The following is a 13,048-nucleotide window of genomic DNA, read 5'->3' on the forward strand; positions in this document are numbered from 1 at the left end:
CCCTTCTGCAAGAACCAAAGACAAAAAGCAAGTCCCCGACTGACACCACCTGACACCTCAAAGCACACCTGCACGCCAGAGAGCGAGTCCCAGGGAGGTGACTGTGCCCACGGGGTCCTGAGACACACAAGAGCTGAGCCCACTCTTGGGTCTGGCCAGACTGGACTTCCAGTCGCTGCCAGCAGCCTCTTTCTGTAGGTCACCTCCAACTGCGAGCAATGCCTGCACCGAACCAGACACCAGAAGACACCACTGCACCTAAGCCCCACAGTCAGAGAAGGAGTTGACCAACAGTGCCCCTACGTGCCCAAGCAACTCAAGGGTCTAGCCCCCTGTGGGGTCCCCCGGACTGGCCCCCCCAGTCCCAGCTTGCAGACTCTTTCTGAATGGACTGTTCCCTATTGAAGTGAATGGGACACCCGATGCTGTAACACACCTCTGCACCCGGATGTCCCGGAGCCTTCGGAGGCAAGCGGTTGGTGTGGCCTTGGACATTGACCCATATCCACCTTAAGTTCCGGAGAACAGTCTCGTAAATTGCTATTAAGTGCTTGAATGCAGTACATGCGTTTCCACCATAGGATAATATTACCGCACCCAAATATTGCACTGCCAACTTTTGAAACCTGTAAAAATTCTTAACTCGAAAAGTACTTACCTGATTCGGATTATCTTGGTATCTAAATTCATTTAAAATTACGTGTTATTTTTACAAATTGGTGTCGGATTTCTTTGAGTGTGCGCCTCCCTTACTGCCTTTTTGTGTGCAATAAATGCTTAGCAGTACCTTCCGATAGGCTTAACTTCTTGCTCACACTACATCAAAAGAGAGCCTTTGGGGTGTCATTTGTGGCTCTGTAAACTGACTGGATTTTGCCTGGAGACTCTACACAGAGAGCCTCTTTGAGGTCTGCTATAAAAAGAGCCAGCTTCCTACACAGGAGATGACAACCAAGGATGAACCTACATTCACAATCTTTGGAATGATAAATGCTTGTAGATGATGCTCAAGGAAGCATAAGACAATCTGGGGACTATGGTTGAACTTCTGCCTGCGACAGTCGCTGAAATGAAGGGCACAAGTACCCGAGAGAGAAGGTTAGTGTTTACACAATGCGGGAGTGGGAGAGTGAGGTATTAGGAATACACTTATTGGGGGGGTTTGGTTACAGCTTTAACGTTAAAACCTAAGATTTGTAATTAGAAAACAAAGATAGAAAAAAGGAGCAGGTTTTCAAAAGATGTGAGAGAGCAAAAAGTATTTGGATCTCGAAGGCAAGTCCAATGGGTAGCCAAAGGCACAGAAGGAAACCTCTTTGCAATGAACCATCCTTGCAAAACCTTGTCTTTGTCCCATGGTTTCATAGGTTATATCATGGTAGCAGGACAGGAGCTGAATGGCAGTATTCATGGGACCATGCACTCACTGGACATAACATGCATTTGTGGAGCCTAAGTGAAGTATTGTGCTAACCTATGAATGCCAAAGGCATTGCCTGCTTATGAAGAAACACGACAGCTCACAACTCCAAAGGCTGCAACCAAGCAGACACGAGAGTGCTGCTGACATCACGCATAGTAGAGACAGCCGATGCAGGCGAAGAGAGAGGACATTTGGCAGCCTCCTTAAAACTGGCTAAACAAAGCCTTTCTGGTGAAAGTGGCGATAAGGGAATGAGTTAAACAGTGTCTCTGAGAATAAACCTCAGGCTATCTGCCAGGCATTGGGTGACCCCAACCAACAATAATGGTCCTATTAGGACATACACAATGTGAAACAGTCGGTGCAACATGGTCAGGCCATGGTTTCGGTATTTCAGTATTGTATAGTAGAAATATGCTGGCAAAGAAATAGTTTACGTTAATTTGTCCAGCTAGGTAGCTGCATGGATTATTTTGATCTGATTATTCTACATATCCGGCCTTGGCTGATCCTGGGAGTAAGCTAGGATCTGGCATTTTGAGTTTCACATGCACAGTAAAGTCTAAAACCTGCTCACAGTCATCTCTGAAAACCCCATGTCATTGAAAGGACCATGGTCCGCTGATTACAGTCCTCCAAGTCACGGAGTCCATGCTATTTTCAATAAGCTGTGGCAGCCGAGATCTGGGTTTCCTATTGTAGTATGCTTGAGTGCATCATCTTTTATCGATTATCCAGCATGATAACTTAGAAATAGTCAAAACAGGAACTCATTAAACCTACCATTGAATTATACCAAAAGCAGACAACAGCATATAAACAGCACCAAAAATTTAAATATGGCAAAAGAAATTGTTGTAGGGCATATTTAAAGTTCCAAATGTTCCCCATGCACTACAAGCGAACCCTTAGAATCATAAGAGGGAGAGTAGCACAACAAGCTCTGTCCTCTGCCAAGTAGAAGTGAGAAAGTGCGTTTCTGTTGCAGTAAACCCCCCCCCCCTTTTTTGTTGCCAGGCTACTGATGCTCTTTGACTTGATGTGCTCTGGGGCCCTGCCAATCAGGACCCAGGGCCTGTGTTCTTTCCCCAAAACAAAACCCAATTGGCATCTCTGGCCACATGTCAGCCCCTGGTAAATGGTACCACAAGTACCCAGGGCACTGTGCCCAGAGAAGGCCCCTAAGGACTGCAGCACTTATTGTGCCCCCCCTAGAGGCCCAGTGCCCTGACACACACCCACTGCCTTTACAGGCTGAGTGTCTAGGTGCAGAACAAAACAAAGTCGACATGGCACACATCCCTGTGTGCCATGCCTACAAACCACTGCCCTGGCATACACAAGTCACCCCTCTGGCTGGATGCCCTATGCCAGTAGTGAGGGTACAGGTGCATGAGCCCTGTACCCCTACAGCACCCAGGTCCATTCCTGGGCCCTGTAAGTGCAGTGCTGCCATTAAGAGTATATTGTGCTGGTGTCTTTACGAACTCCACAGCACCATAATGGCTGCACTGAAGACTGGGAAGTTTGGTATCAAACTCCTCAGCACATTAAACCCACACGGATGCCAGTGTGGGATTTAATGTAAAATGCACCACAGAGGGCATTTTAGAGATGCCTCCTGAAAAACGACCAACTACCAGTGACCTGACTGAGTGGCTGCGTAGGCTGCCACCACCAGACATGTTTCTGGACCCCTGGGTCGAGAGGCTACTGCTCTCGGGGGCCTGAAACAATGCACATCCTGGGACGAGGTGCCAAGCCTCCTCCCCCAGGATGGGCAGGGTTCACGAAGGAGAAGCTTCAAAGGCATGTCGCCTTTGTTAGCCTCTCAAGACCATTTGCTGCTTTCAGCAACTGGTCCCCACTGGTTCTACCCCCCACTTTGGGCAGGAGAACCGGCGTAAAAAACAAGTGAACGAAGAGAGGTGTGCCCACCTCTGCCAACTCCACCCCTAAGGTGGGGGAGGCGAGGTGAAGCACAACCTCGAGTCCCTGCCATCTTGAGGATGGGGGGACCCAGCCAACCAGGGACTGGCTCTTGCCCCCCTCCCACTGGAGAGGGGCAGAACAGGGGTGTACCCACCCCAGGAAAGGGACCCATTGGTCCCTGCCCTTTACCTACCTGTAACGCCCCTAAATTTAGTATTTAGGGGCACCCTGAACCTTCCTTCCTCAGATCCAGCAACCACAAGAAAAGAAGAAGGACGAAAAGCCGTGCAGAGCTAACAAGAGTACGACACCCACTGACTTGGCCCCAGCCCTACAGGCCTGACTCCCCTCAAACCTGCTCTTGCTAAACCCCGACGTGCCCAGCGGCAAGCAACCTCAAAAACCCCAGAGGACCTGCCTGCCTTCACTCTCCAAGCTATTTCTCCCGAGAACACCGGACGTGCTTAAACTGCAGCTTCAGGTGCCAGCCAGGAACCGCGAATCCAGCACACTCTGCACCCGCCGAGCCCGGCCCGTGTTTGAGTGAACAGGAGTGAGGAGGTCCCCCCGGCGATCCTGACCCGAGATCCGGCGACCCCTGACCTGCCTCAATCCAGAGGACCCCCCTACCACGACCAGAGCGGGTAAGAATCCGACATCCAAAGGCACCCCTGCACCAGACGCCCCACGGCCTTGTGTGCCTAACCCAGTGGTGCCTAACCATCCCTCTACATCCCAACTTACCCCTCGAAGTGGTGGTCACTCCTGGAAGATTCTCGTCCCCGAGCCTGCAGTGTTTCTTTGTCCCGGAGAATCTCCATTAAAAACAACAGGGCACCCGACCTCAAAACAGCACCCTGCACCCGGCTGCCCTAGCGCCGCTGAGGGTGCCCCTTTGGTGCTAACTTGGTCCCCAACTTGCCCTGAGCTTAACCCTAGCTTTGCTCCCACAACCCCATGGCCTGCTTGCCAGCAGCCACCAACCGGAGCCACCCTATCCTCCATAGAATAACATTGGGCCTCAACACTCTGCACCCGGCCGCCTTAGAGCCACTGGGGGTGCAACAACAGTGCATCACTGACCCAGGGAGACCCCCGAGTCTAACCCCAGAACCCTAACTAAAAAGACCGATTACTTACCTCGAGACCGATAACTCACTTTTCCTCATAGGATAACTGACACTTTTTCTCCCAAAAAGTTTGTGTCGACTTTTGAAAACTAAGAATATTCCTTAAAAATAGCACAAATAACCTAACCGAATTTTCTCAACTGTTTGCAGGAAAGGTCCCAGTGCTGAACTCAGGTGTCCAGCACTGAGTAAGAAAAGTAACTTACCTGTGAATTGAATTTCCTTCCATAGGATAACATTGGGGGTTCTTTGTGAAAAGAATGTTCTTTAAAAATCGTACAAACTACAAACACTTAATTACTTACCTGTTTTAAGTAGATGTCCCAGTGCTGAATCTAGAAGTCCAGCACTGGATTACAAAAGTAACGCAAAAGTAACTTACCTGCTAAGTGAATTTCCTCCCATAGGAGAACATTGGTGATTCTATGTGAAAAAGTTTCTAAGTGTCAACTTTTTGAAATAATATTCCTTAAAAATCGTACCTTTAACCAAAACGCATTTACTCACCTGTTTTCAGGAAATGTCCCAGGGCTGAATCTAGGACCCAGACCTGTGTTAACAAAAGAAATCTGAAAAGTAAATTAACCACATTTTTCTTAAAAAGCCCATTCATTTGAATAAACTATACCTGCAATCTGTTGCAAACTGCTTACCTAAAACTGTAAACAAAACCAGTACAAGTCATGATGCAATTTTGAACTATGTTCATCCAAGTAATTTACTACTGCAAAGTATTTATATGCGTTCCTGTACCAGGCTTGCTTGGTTCTAGAAATTAAACAGTATATTTTTTTATACCACAAAATTGGCCTAGAGTTCAGTTCTTGAGCGTGTGAGACCATTTGCTGACTGAGTGTGTACATCAAATGCTTAAAACTGTCCTCTGATACTGCCTTCCTGCTCGACCAAGCTACCACTTTAGAGAGTAAGGTTATATCTAACTTTAGCCTCTGCCAAACCTTTGGAGAACCTTGGACTCTATACACACTGTACCTCACATTGGTGCAGTATATATAGAGCCAGTTTCTTACAGTAGGTCATGAGCAACAGTCATTTTGTACCACCACGACACCCAATATTCCTTCGCTACACAAGAATACTTTTTTCTAGTTAATGGAAGGGAATTACTATACCCGCCATGCTTCCAGATTACAAATGGTGAAATCAAACCAGGGCAAGTTCAGGATGAATGAACAAGTTTGTGTTAGATTCCTTACCTTAGAATAGATACCCCAGCAATACCAACCCCGGTGGTGGGTCTGCGAACAAGATCACACCAGAAAATCCCGGAGAACAGAATGGCCAAAGAAACAGTCTCTCCGGACTTGGCTGTCAAGGCAATAATGCTTGGTAAAGGTATGCAGCGAGGACCACGTAGCTGCCCGACAGATATCCTGGAAAGGGACTCCCCGTCCCAGAGCAGTAGAGGCTGCTGTCGCCCGAGTATAATGAGCATGCAGCCCCACAGGAGGCTCCTTTTTAGCCAAGGAGTAACAGGCTTTAATACACAGAACGACCGACCGAGAGATGGTTCGTTTGTGCACAGCCCGACCTTTCTTGGCGCCTACGTAGCCAACAAAGAGCTGGTCACCCACCCGGAACTGTTGTGTGAGACTCAGATAGAAAGAGAGCGCACGTTTTGGGTCCAGACGGTGGAGCCTCTCCCTCTTTTGAAGGACGCGGAGGCGGAAAGAAGGTGGGCAAAGTGATGGTCTGCCCAATGTGGAAGGGCGTGACAACCTTGGGCAGAAAAGAAGGACGGGTCCTTAAAACCACCTTGCCCGGATGAACCGAAAGGAAAGGAGGTTTAGAAGAAAGAGCCTGGAGCGCACTCACTCTTCTGGCAGAGGTGATAGAAACCAGGAAAGCCGTCTTTAGAGTGAGAAGACGTAAAGGACAGTTGTGAAGCGGCTCAAAGGAAGCGCACATCAAATAAGTCAACACAAGATTCAAGTCCCACTGAGGCATTATAAAGCGAACCAGAGGGAACGTGTGTGTAATGCCTTTCAAGAAACGACTAAAAACCGGGGACTTGAAAAGAGAAGGCTGATCTGGAAGACTTAAAAAGGCGGAAATGTCAGAGAGATAGCCTTTGATAGTGCCCAGAGCAGAGCCCTGCTGGGCCAGAGAAAGGAGGAACAGAAGAACTTCTGAAAGAGGGGCAGAAAGGGGATCCACAGCCTTCGCTGTGCACCATGCCACAAATGTATTCCACCTGCAGGCGTATACCGTTTTAATGGAGGGACGCCTGGCTGCCAAGATAACATCACAGACTTCGGCAGGAAGGTCAAATGCTGTCAACTGTCGCCGCTCAATCTCCACGCATGGAGGTGGAGGCTGGACAGGTTCGAGTGGAGGACCGTCCCCTGCTGCTGCGACAGAAGATCCTCCCGAAGTGGCAGTCTGATCGGAGGACAGATTGCCAGACTGAGTAGCTCGGGATACCAGACTCTTCTTGCCCAATCCGTAGCCACAAGAATGACTTGGGCACGGTCGCGCATGATTTTTTATTCAGCACTCTGGGCAGAAGTGGTACAGGCTGAAAAGCGTACAACAGACCGCAACTTCACCCGTGACGAAAAGCGTCTCCGAGCGAGTGCCGCCTTGGAAATTCCAACACGCAGAATTGATGACATTGCACGTTCTCTTTGGTGGCGAATAGATCTAACCAAGGTTCTCCCTACTGCAGAAAGAGACCTTGCACCACGTCTGAGGTCAGACACCATTCGTGATCCAACATGCATCTGCGGCTGAGTTCGTCCGGCCTGGCGTTCAGGGAGCCTGCCAGGTGTTGAACCACCAGAGATATGCCCCGATGTTCCAGCCATGTCCAGAGGAGCAGAGCCTCCTGACATAGGGTCCACAACCCCACCCGCCCTGTTTGTTGCAATACCACATGGAGGTGGTGTTGTCTGTGAACACCTGAACTTCCTGTCCCCGAACAGAGGGAAGGAAGGCTTTCAGAGCAAGTCGGATCACCCGCAGCTCCAGAAGGTTGATATGGAACCGGGACTTTGCCAGAGACCAGAGGACCCTGATCTCTGCCTCTCCCATGTGGCCTCCCCATCCCAGGAGGGACGCATCCGTCACTACTGTGTGCTCCTGGTGAGGAAGGGAGAGGGATCTGCCATTGACCCAATCGTGGTTCGTGAGCCACCACTGCAAGTTTCGTGCAGTGCCATCCGAGATCTGAACGTGATCGGACAGGTTGCCCTGATGCTGTGCCTACTGGAACTTCAGGTCCCACTGCAGAGCCCGCATATGCCATCTGGCATGATGCATCAGCAGGATGCAGGAGGCCATCAGGCCCAGGAGCCGGAGGGCCATGCTGACTGAAACCCGGGATAGAGGCTGAAAGAGCGAAATCATAGCCTGAATATCCCGGAACCGCTGTTCGGGAGGATAAACACGAAATTGCGCCGAATCCAGAACCGTTCCGATGAAGAGGAGCTTCTGAGAGGGACACAGGTGCGACTTCGGCATATTGATGGAAAACCCCAACAAATGCAGGAGGTCGGCCATAGTCTGGAGGTGGGAGAGGACTGTTTGGGGCGAGCCCGCCTTCAACAACCAGTCGTCTAGATAGGGGAAGACTGAGACCCCCGATCTGCACAGAGGAGCTGCGACCACCGCCATCACCTTCGTGAACAACCGAGGGGCGTTGGTAAGACCAAAGGGGAGCACGGTAAACTGAAAGTGCTCGTGGCCTACCATGAATCGCAGGTAACACCAGTGGGCCGGCAGGACGGGAACATGAAAATAGGCGTCCTGCAAGTCTAACGCTACCATCCAGTCTCCTGGATCAAGAGCAGACAAGACCTGAGCCAAAGTCAACATCTTGAACTTCTCCTTCCGGAGGAAGCGGTTGACGTTCCGGAGGTCCAAGATGGGACGAAGACCCCCTTTGTCCTTCTTGGGGACCAGAAAGTAGTGGGAATAACAACCACTCCCTACTTCTGGACCAGGAACGCACTCAATGGCCCTCTTGGCTAAGAGGGCCGTGACTTCCTGCTGGAGAAGTGCCAAGTGTCCCCCTCCCCCACCCCGACATGCGGTGGTACTGAGCTGGCATGGCTGGAGGGGTGGACTGAAAGGGAAAGGAGTAACCCTTGCGGATGATCTGCAACACCCACTTGTCCAAGGTGATAGCGTGCCAGTGGGGAGGTGATGGCAGATCCTGCCACCCACTGGCGAGGAGTGCCCCCAAAGCTCAGATTACGAGGGTTTGGAGGTAGAAGCAGTGGGGGCGGAGGTGGACTGATGCCCCACGCTGATTCCCAGACCCGCCCCTGCGGAAACCGCGGCCGCGCTGGGGCCGGTTCTGCACAGGCTTGCTGAAGGAACGTGCCTGGGTGCCCCTTCCGTTGCCACGAAAGGAACGAAAACCAGGAGTGGCTGGGCTTTTCGTGGAAAGACCAAAAGGACTTGGCCATGGCCCGCGAGTCCTTAAAACGCTTCGGCTTTATCACCAAACAGACGAGTGCCATCAAAGGGCATGTCAATGAGTGAGCTTTGGACATCTGGCGAGAACCCGGCAGATCTCAACCAGGCGGGGCGACGAAGCGCCATGGTCGTAGAAATTGATCTACCTAGTGAGTCCGCGGTGTCCAAACCACACCGAACTTAGCCACATCTTTACCCTCGGCAACAGCTTGGGACAGCACAGCTGGCCCTCTTCAGGACACTGAGGCAACACCTGTGCAACTGTATCCCACACCGCATGGGAATAGTGGCCCAATAGGCATGCGGTGTTTACCAACCACAGCCCTAAGCTGGCCGAAGAGAACAACCGCTTGCCGAACTGCTCCAGGTTCTTAGAGTCCTTATCCGGCGGAGCCATAGGAAAAGCACTCTGGGACACCGAAGCTTGGATGACTAGGCTCTCGGGCGTAGGATGAGAGGTCAGAAAGGCAGGGCGATGACGCCTTGCGACGTTCTTATCCACAGGGGCCCCTGTGGCTGGCCGCGACCAAGTGCCCAGTAAGACGTCAGTGAGGGCGTCATTAAAAGGCAGCAGGAGCTCCGACGAAGTAGACACAGTCTGGAGCACCTCAGTGAAGAGATTCGTTTTTAGGGCCACTGTAGGGAGATCAAGGTTGAGGACCTCAGCTGCTCGACGGAGTACCACCGTGTAAGAAGCGCCCTCCTCCAGGGTAGGCGGAGGAGAAGCAAACCCCGGGTCAGAGGAGACAGCAAGGCCACCCGCCTCCTCTAACTCATCCGCCCAGTCCTGCTCAAAGTCACACTGACGAGCAAGTGAGTTCTTGGACCCCTCCCAGTCGTCCTCCACCTCCGCCGTATGTGGTAAAGACCGCGGCGGCAGGGCAGGGGCCGGGGAAGGAACAAATGGCGCCTGAGGGGGCCGAACCTGCCCCGTGTCCCAATGCGGATCCCAGGTAGGAACAAAATTGTCCTGGAATCTAGGCAGGGGCGGAACAAATGGCACCCACTGCCTAGGGTGGCGCTGGGGCCGGAGCCGGCAGCGCGGGACCTTGTGGTGCCGTGGCCAGAGCCAGCAGCGCAGGAACCTGCAGCGCAGGAACCTGCGGGGCAGGAACCTGCGGGGCCGGAGCCGCGCTGACGGGCCGACAGGATCCTGACACGGGACCGCGGGGCCCAGGGGCGCGCCGGCAGGACCCCGAGGCCTAAACAGGCGGTCCATGGTAGCAAGAAATTCTTGCACCTGTGCGGGAGTCGCTGATGGACCCGGATAAGGTGGGTAGGCCGCGGGACTCCCAAGGAGCCACGGGGGGAGAACCCCTGTCCCCCTCATTCGCATCCGGGGACCAACGGGGGGACGTCGGAGAGCGACAACGCTTCGACTTCTTTTTGCGTCGTCTCTTACCCGAATCAGAGGGTGAAGACTTGGAGCCTGAGGAGCGGTGATGGTGGCCCCCCGAACGTTCTCTGGAGCAGCCCCTGGACCGTGAATGGCGCTGGGACGAGTGCCGGACCTCAAGCAGCTTCCGGCACCACTCCCTCAAGGCCTTCGGGGCCATGGCAAGACAGTCCATACAAGACCGGGAGTCGTGGTCGCTCTACAGGTAGTAGAGACAGACGTCGTGGGGTTCCACCACCCGCATATTACGACGGCAGGCCCCACAAGACTTAAAACCAGGCATCTCTACGTGCACCAGTGTAGACTCAAACTTACAGGAGACAAAAGTCTGAAAGAGATAGTCAAAAAGTGACTAAGGTACATGGTCTAACTGGATATGCGCTTACTGGCGCGGAAAAACAAAGAACTGACGTCAGCGCACATGGGTGGCGCCTAAGTAGTCTCCGTGACCTCATCTCGGCGCATACGACGCTAGCGACGGACACGGAGCCGCACAAAGCCACCTACTGACCCGCAGAGGTACTGCTAGCGAAACCTTTCCGGATTAAGTCTGACACCTGGGGATATTCTAAGGTGAGGAATTTAACACTAACGTGTTTCTTTCAGATCTAGCAATTTGCTTTTGGTATTATATATAATGAAAAGGTCTTTGGGGAACCGGTTATTCAAGACACTAACTTTACACGGCTGCTAGTAAAGGATTCATTAACCTCAAAGTTTGCACTTATCAGACAAGCTGCCAAGACGTGCTACTAAATTACAAACTTTGAGGGGTCGCTAGCCTTTACGAATTAGGATGTATTTGAGAGTGCCATTTGGTGCGGAGGCATTCTGCATAGGTGGTGGCTACAAGTATATACAAGGGTGACTTGAAATATTCTTAGCCAAGGGGAAAAACAAATAAAGCATTTTACAGAGTCTGACAGCCAAGGATTGGATCAGTAAAGACATTTTAAACTGCTCGAGATCAGGGGAAAACCAGCAATGGAGGTGAAATCGCAAGCAAGCTGGGCATGCAGAAAGGTGCCATCCCGAGCTGCAAGCTGCCTTAAAAAGTAAAGTGGTTGCTGTAAGATACCTTTTGATGGCAAGGCATGCATGTGTCTCAGTAAATGATGCTTAAAGATAAAAAGTGACAAATGGAAAAGAGAAGTATCCTTCATGCAGATCAGCACACAGTGAGACTTACCTTCCCTTTGCCATGAGGTATTCCCAGAGGACAGTGCCTCACAGCCCCAAGCAGTGCAGCCACTGCAGAACTGTAGCCAGCTACAGCCTCGGGCGAAGACTTCAATGCACCCAGACGCTCGATGCAGCGATCCAAAAGCGGAGAGATGTATGAGGGCAGAGCCACAGCAATGCAGCGCAAACACCAGGCTGCAGATAACCGGGCTGAGGCGCTGGGGTGTAGGAGGACAGAAGTGATTGTGTCCAAAACTCCTGAAATAAAGAGGAGGACATTGGGCACTCAGCGGGAAGATATCTACAACAACCTCCTAAAAAGGTCCCGATAGTCATTCTTCAGTTAAGCTGCCTTCCTACGAGGCACACAAAATACGTCTCTACTGCAGCCAGCACAACATACAAAGCCAATTAGTTGCCAGACAGGAAAGGCAAAGGTAGAAAATGAAGACTAGAAAATAAGCATTTTCATGCTAGCACCTAGGCCCTGGAACAACATCCCTTCACAGATTTAACTCCAACGTTTGCTCCTTCACTTAAGAAAGGAGCCATAATCCGCCATTCAGTTGCAGCAAATCGTTCCTTGCAGTCGTGCTGTACATTTTTAGTTTTTAAATAACAGCTACATCACTCTATTGCCCCGTCGCTAGATGTGTGCTCAGCAAGCATTAATGCCCAAATACCAAAATGGGAGCCATCCACTCCAGAGATTTACCATTTCACCGAACATCCACGAGGACACCACATTTATCGCAATATCAAGAACATACTCAGCATAAAGAGTAACAATTCAATTTTAAGATCAGAGCAACAACAAAATGCAGACTAGCGGTGAAAGATACCTCCCAATGAAGTACACTGGCATTTCAGGAGGTCAGGGGCAGCCCTGAACTCCCTTGTGCTTACCTGAGCTGGAATCCTTCAGCAGTGGTGCAGCCGTGGTGCCCAGACCCTGCACAAGCATCCCCAGCTCGTGAAGAGTGCAGACCAGAACGTGCTGACTGGCAGCTACATCGGTCGTGCCAACATGCGTCTCCACATTACCATCATTCATTTCAGCATCTGGGGCACAAAGAAAGCAACTGTTAAAGGCACTTTTCATGCAAGGTCGCCCTTTTGTGCGCTATCTTACCTTCAACTTAACTAGCGTTGCTTTACAGACACTGAACAGCTTTCAGGTTCTTTGCATGTAAGAAACATTGGTTTATGCAAGGCCTTGCATAGACACCGCAGCAAGCAGTAACATCATTGTGCCTCACAAGTCCACTCACAAGACCAAAGAAATCACAGAATTGCAATGCACACTGATATTACTGTGTTCTACTCAACAGCACAGCAAGTGCCATCACAATGTATAAAGGGTTTCAGAACAGCACTGCACTTTTTAAATATAATTGTAACTGAACTGTAATGATAACGTCTGTATGGTTTAGATAGGTTAGTCCCTTCAACACATTAGAGGAAAAGCCCTTTGTATCAGGGTAGTCTTGTCCTCTGGCCACTCAGCTGTCAAGTCCCACCTTGAGCAAATCACATGTAGAG

General features: G+C 51.0%; 1 protein-coding gene across 5 annotated transcripts in view; it reads right to left on the bottom strand.

The window, feature by feature from the left end:
* HEATR5A (HEAT repeat containing 5A) overlaps positions 1-13,048 on the bottom strand; it is a 399,007-nt gene that overhangs the window by 263,531 nt on the left and 122,428 nt on the right. For all 5 annotated transcript variants that reach the window (XM_085627402.1, XM_085627405.1, XM_085627403.1 and 2 more), the window contains 2 exons: positions 12,413-12,568; positions 11,514-11,764 (listed from right to left, as the gene is read on the bottom strand). In XM_085627402.1, the coding sequence (XP_085483528.1) occupies positions 11,514-11,764; positions 12,413-12,568 (407 nt within the window). The remainder of the gene's footprint in view (positions 1-11,513; positions 11,765-12,412; positions 12,569-13,048) is intronic.

This window comes from Triturus cristatus, chromosome 9, assembly GCF_964204655.1.
Source record: "Triturus cristatus chromosome 9, aTriCri1.1, whole genome shotgun sequence".
Taxonomy (NCBI): domain Eukaryota; kingdom Metazoa; phylum Chordata; class Amphibia; order Caudata; family Salamandridae; genus Triturus; species Triturus cristatus.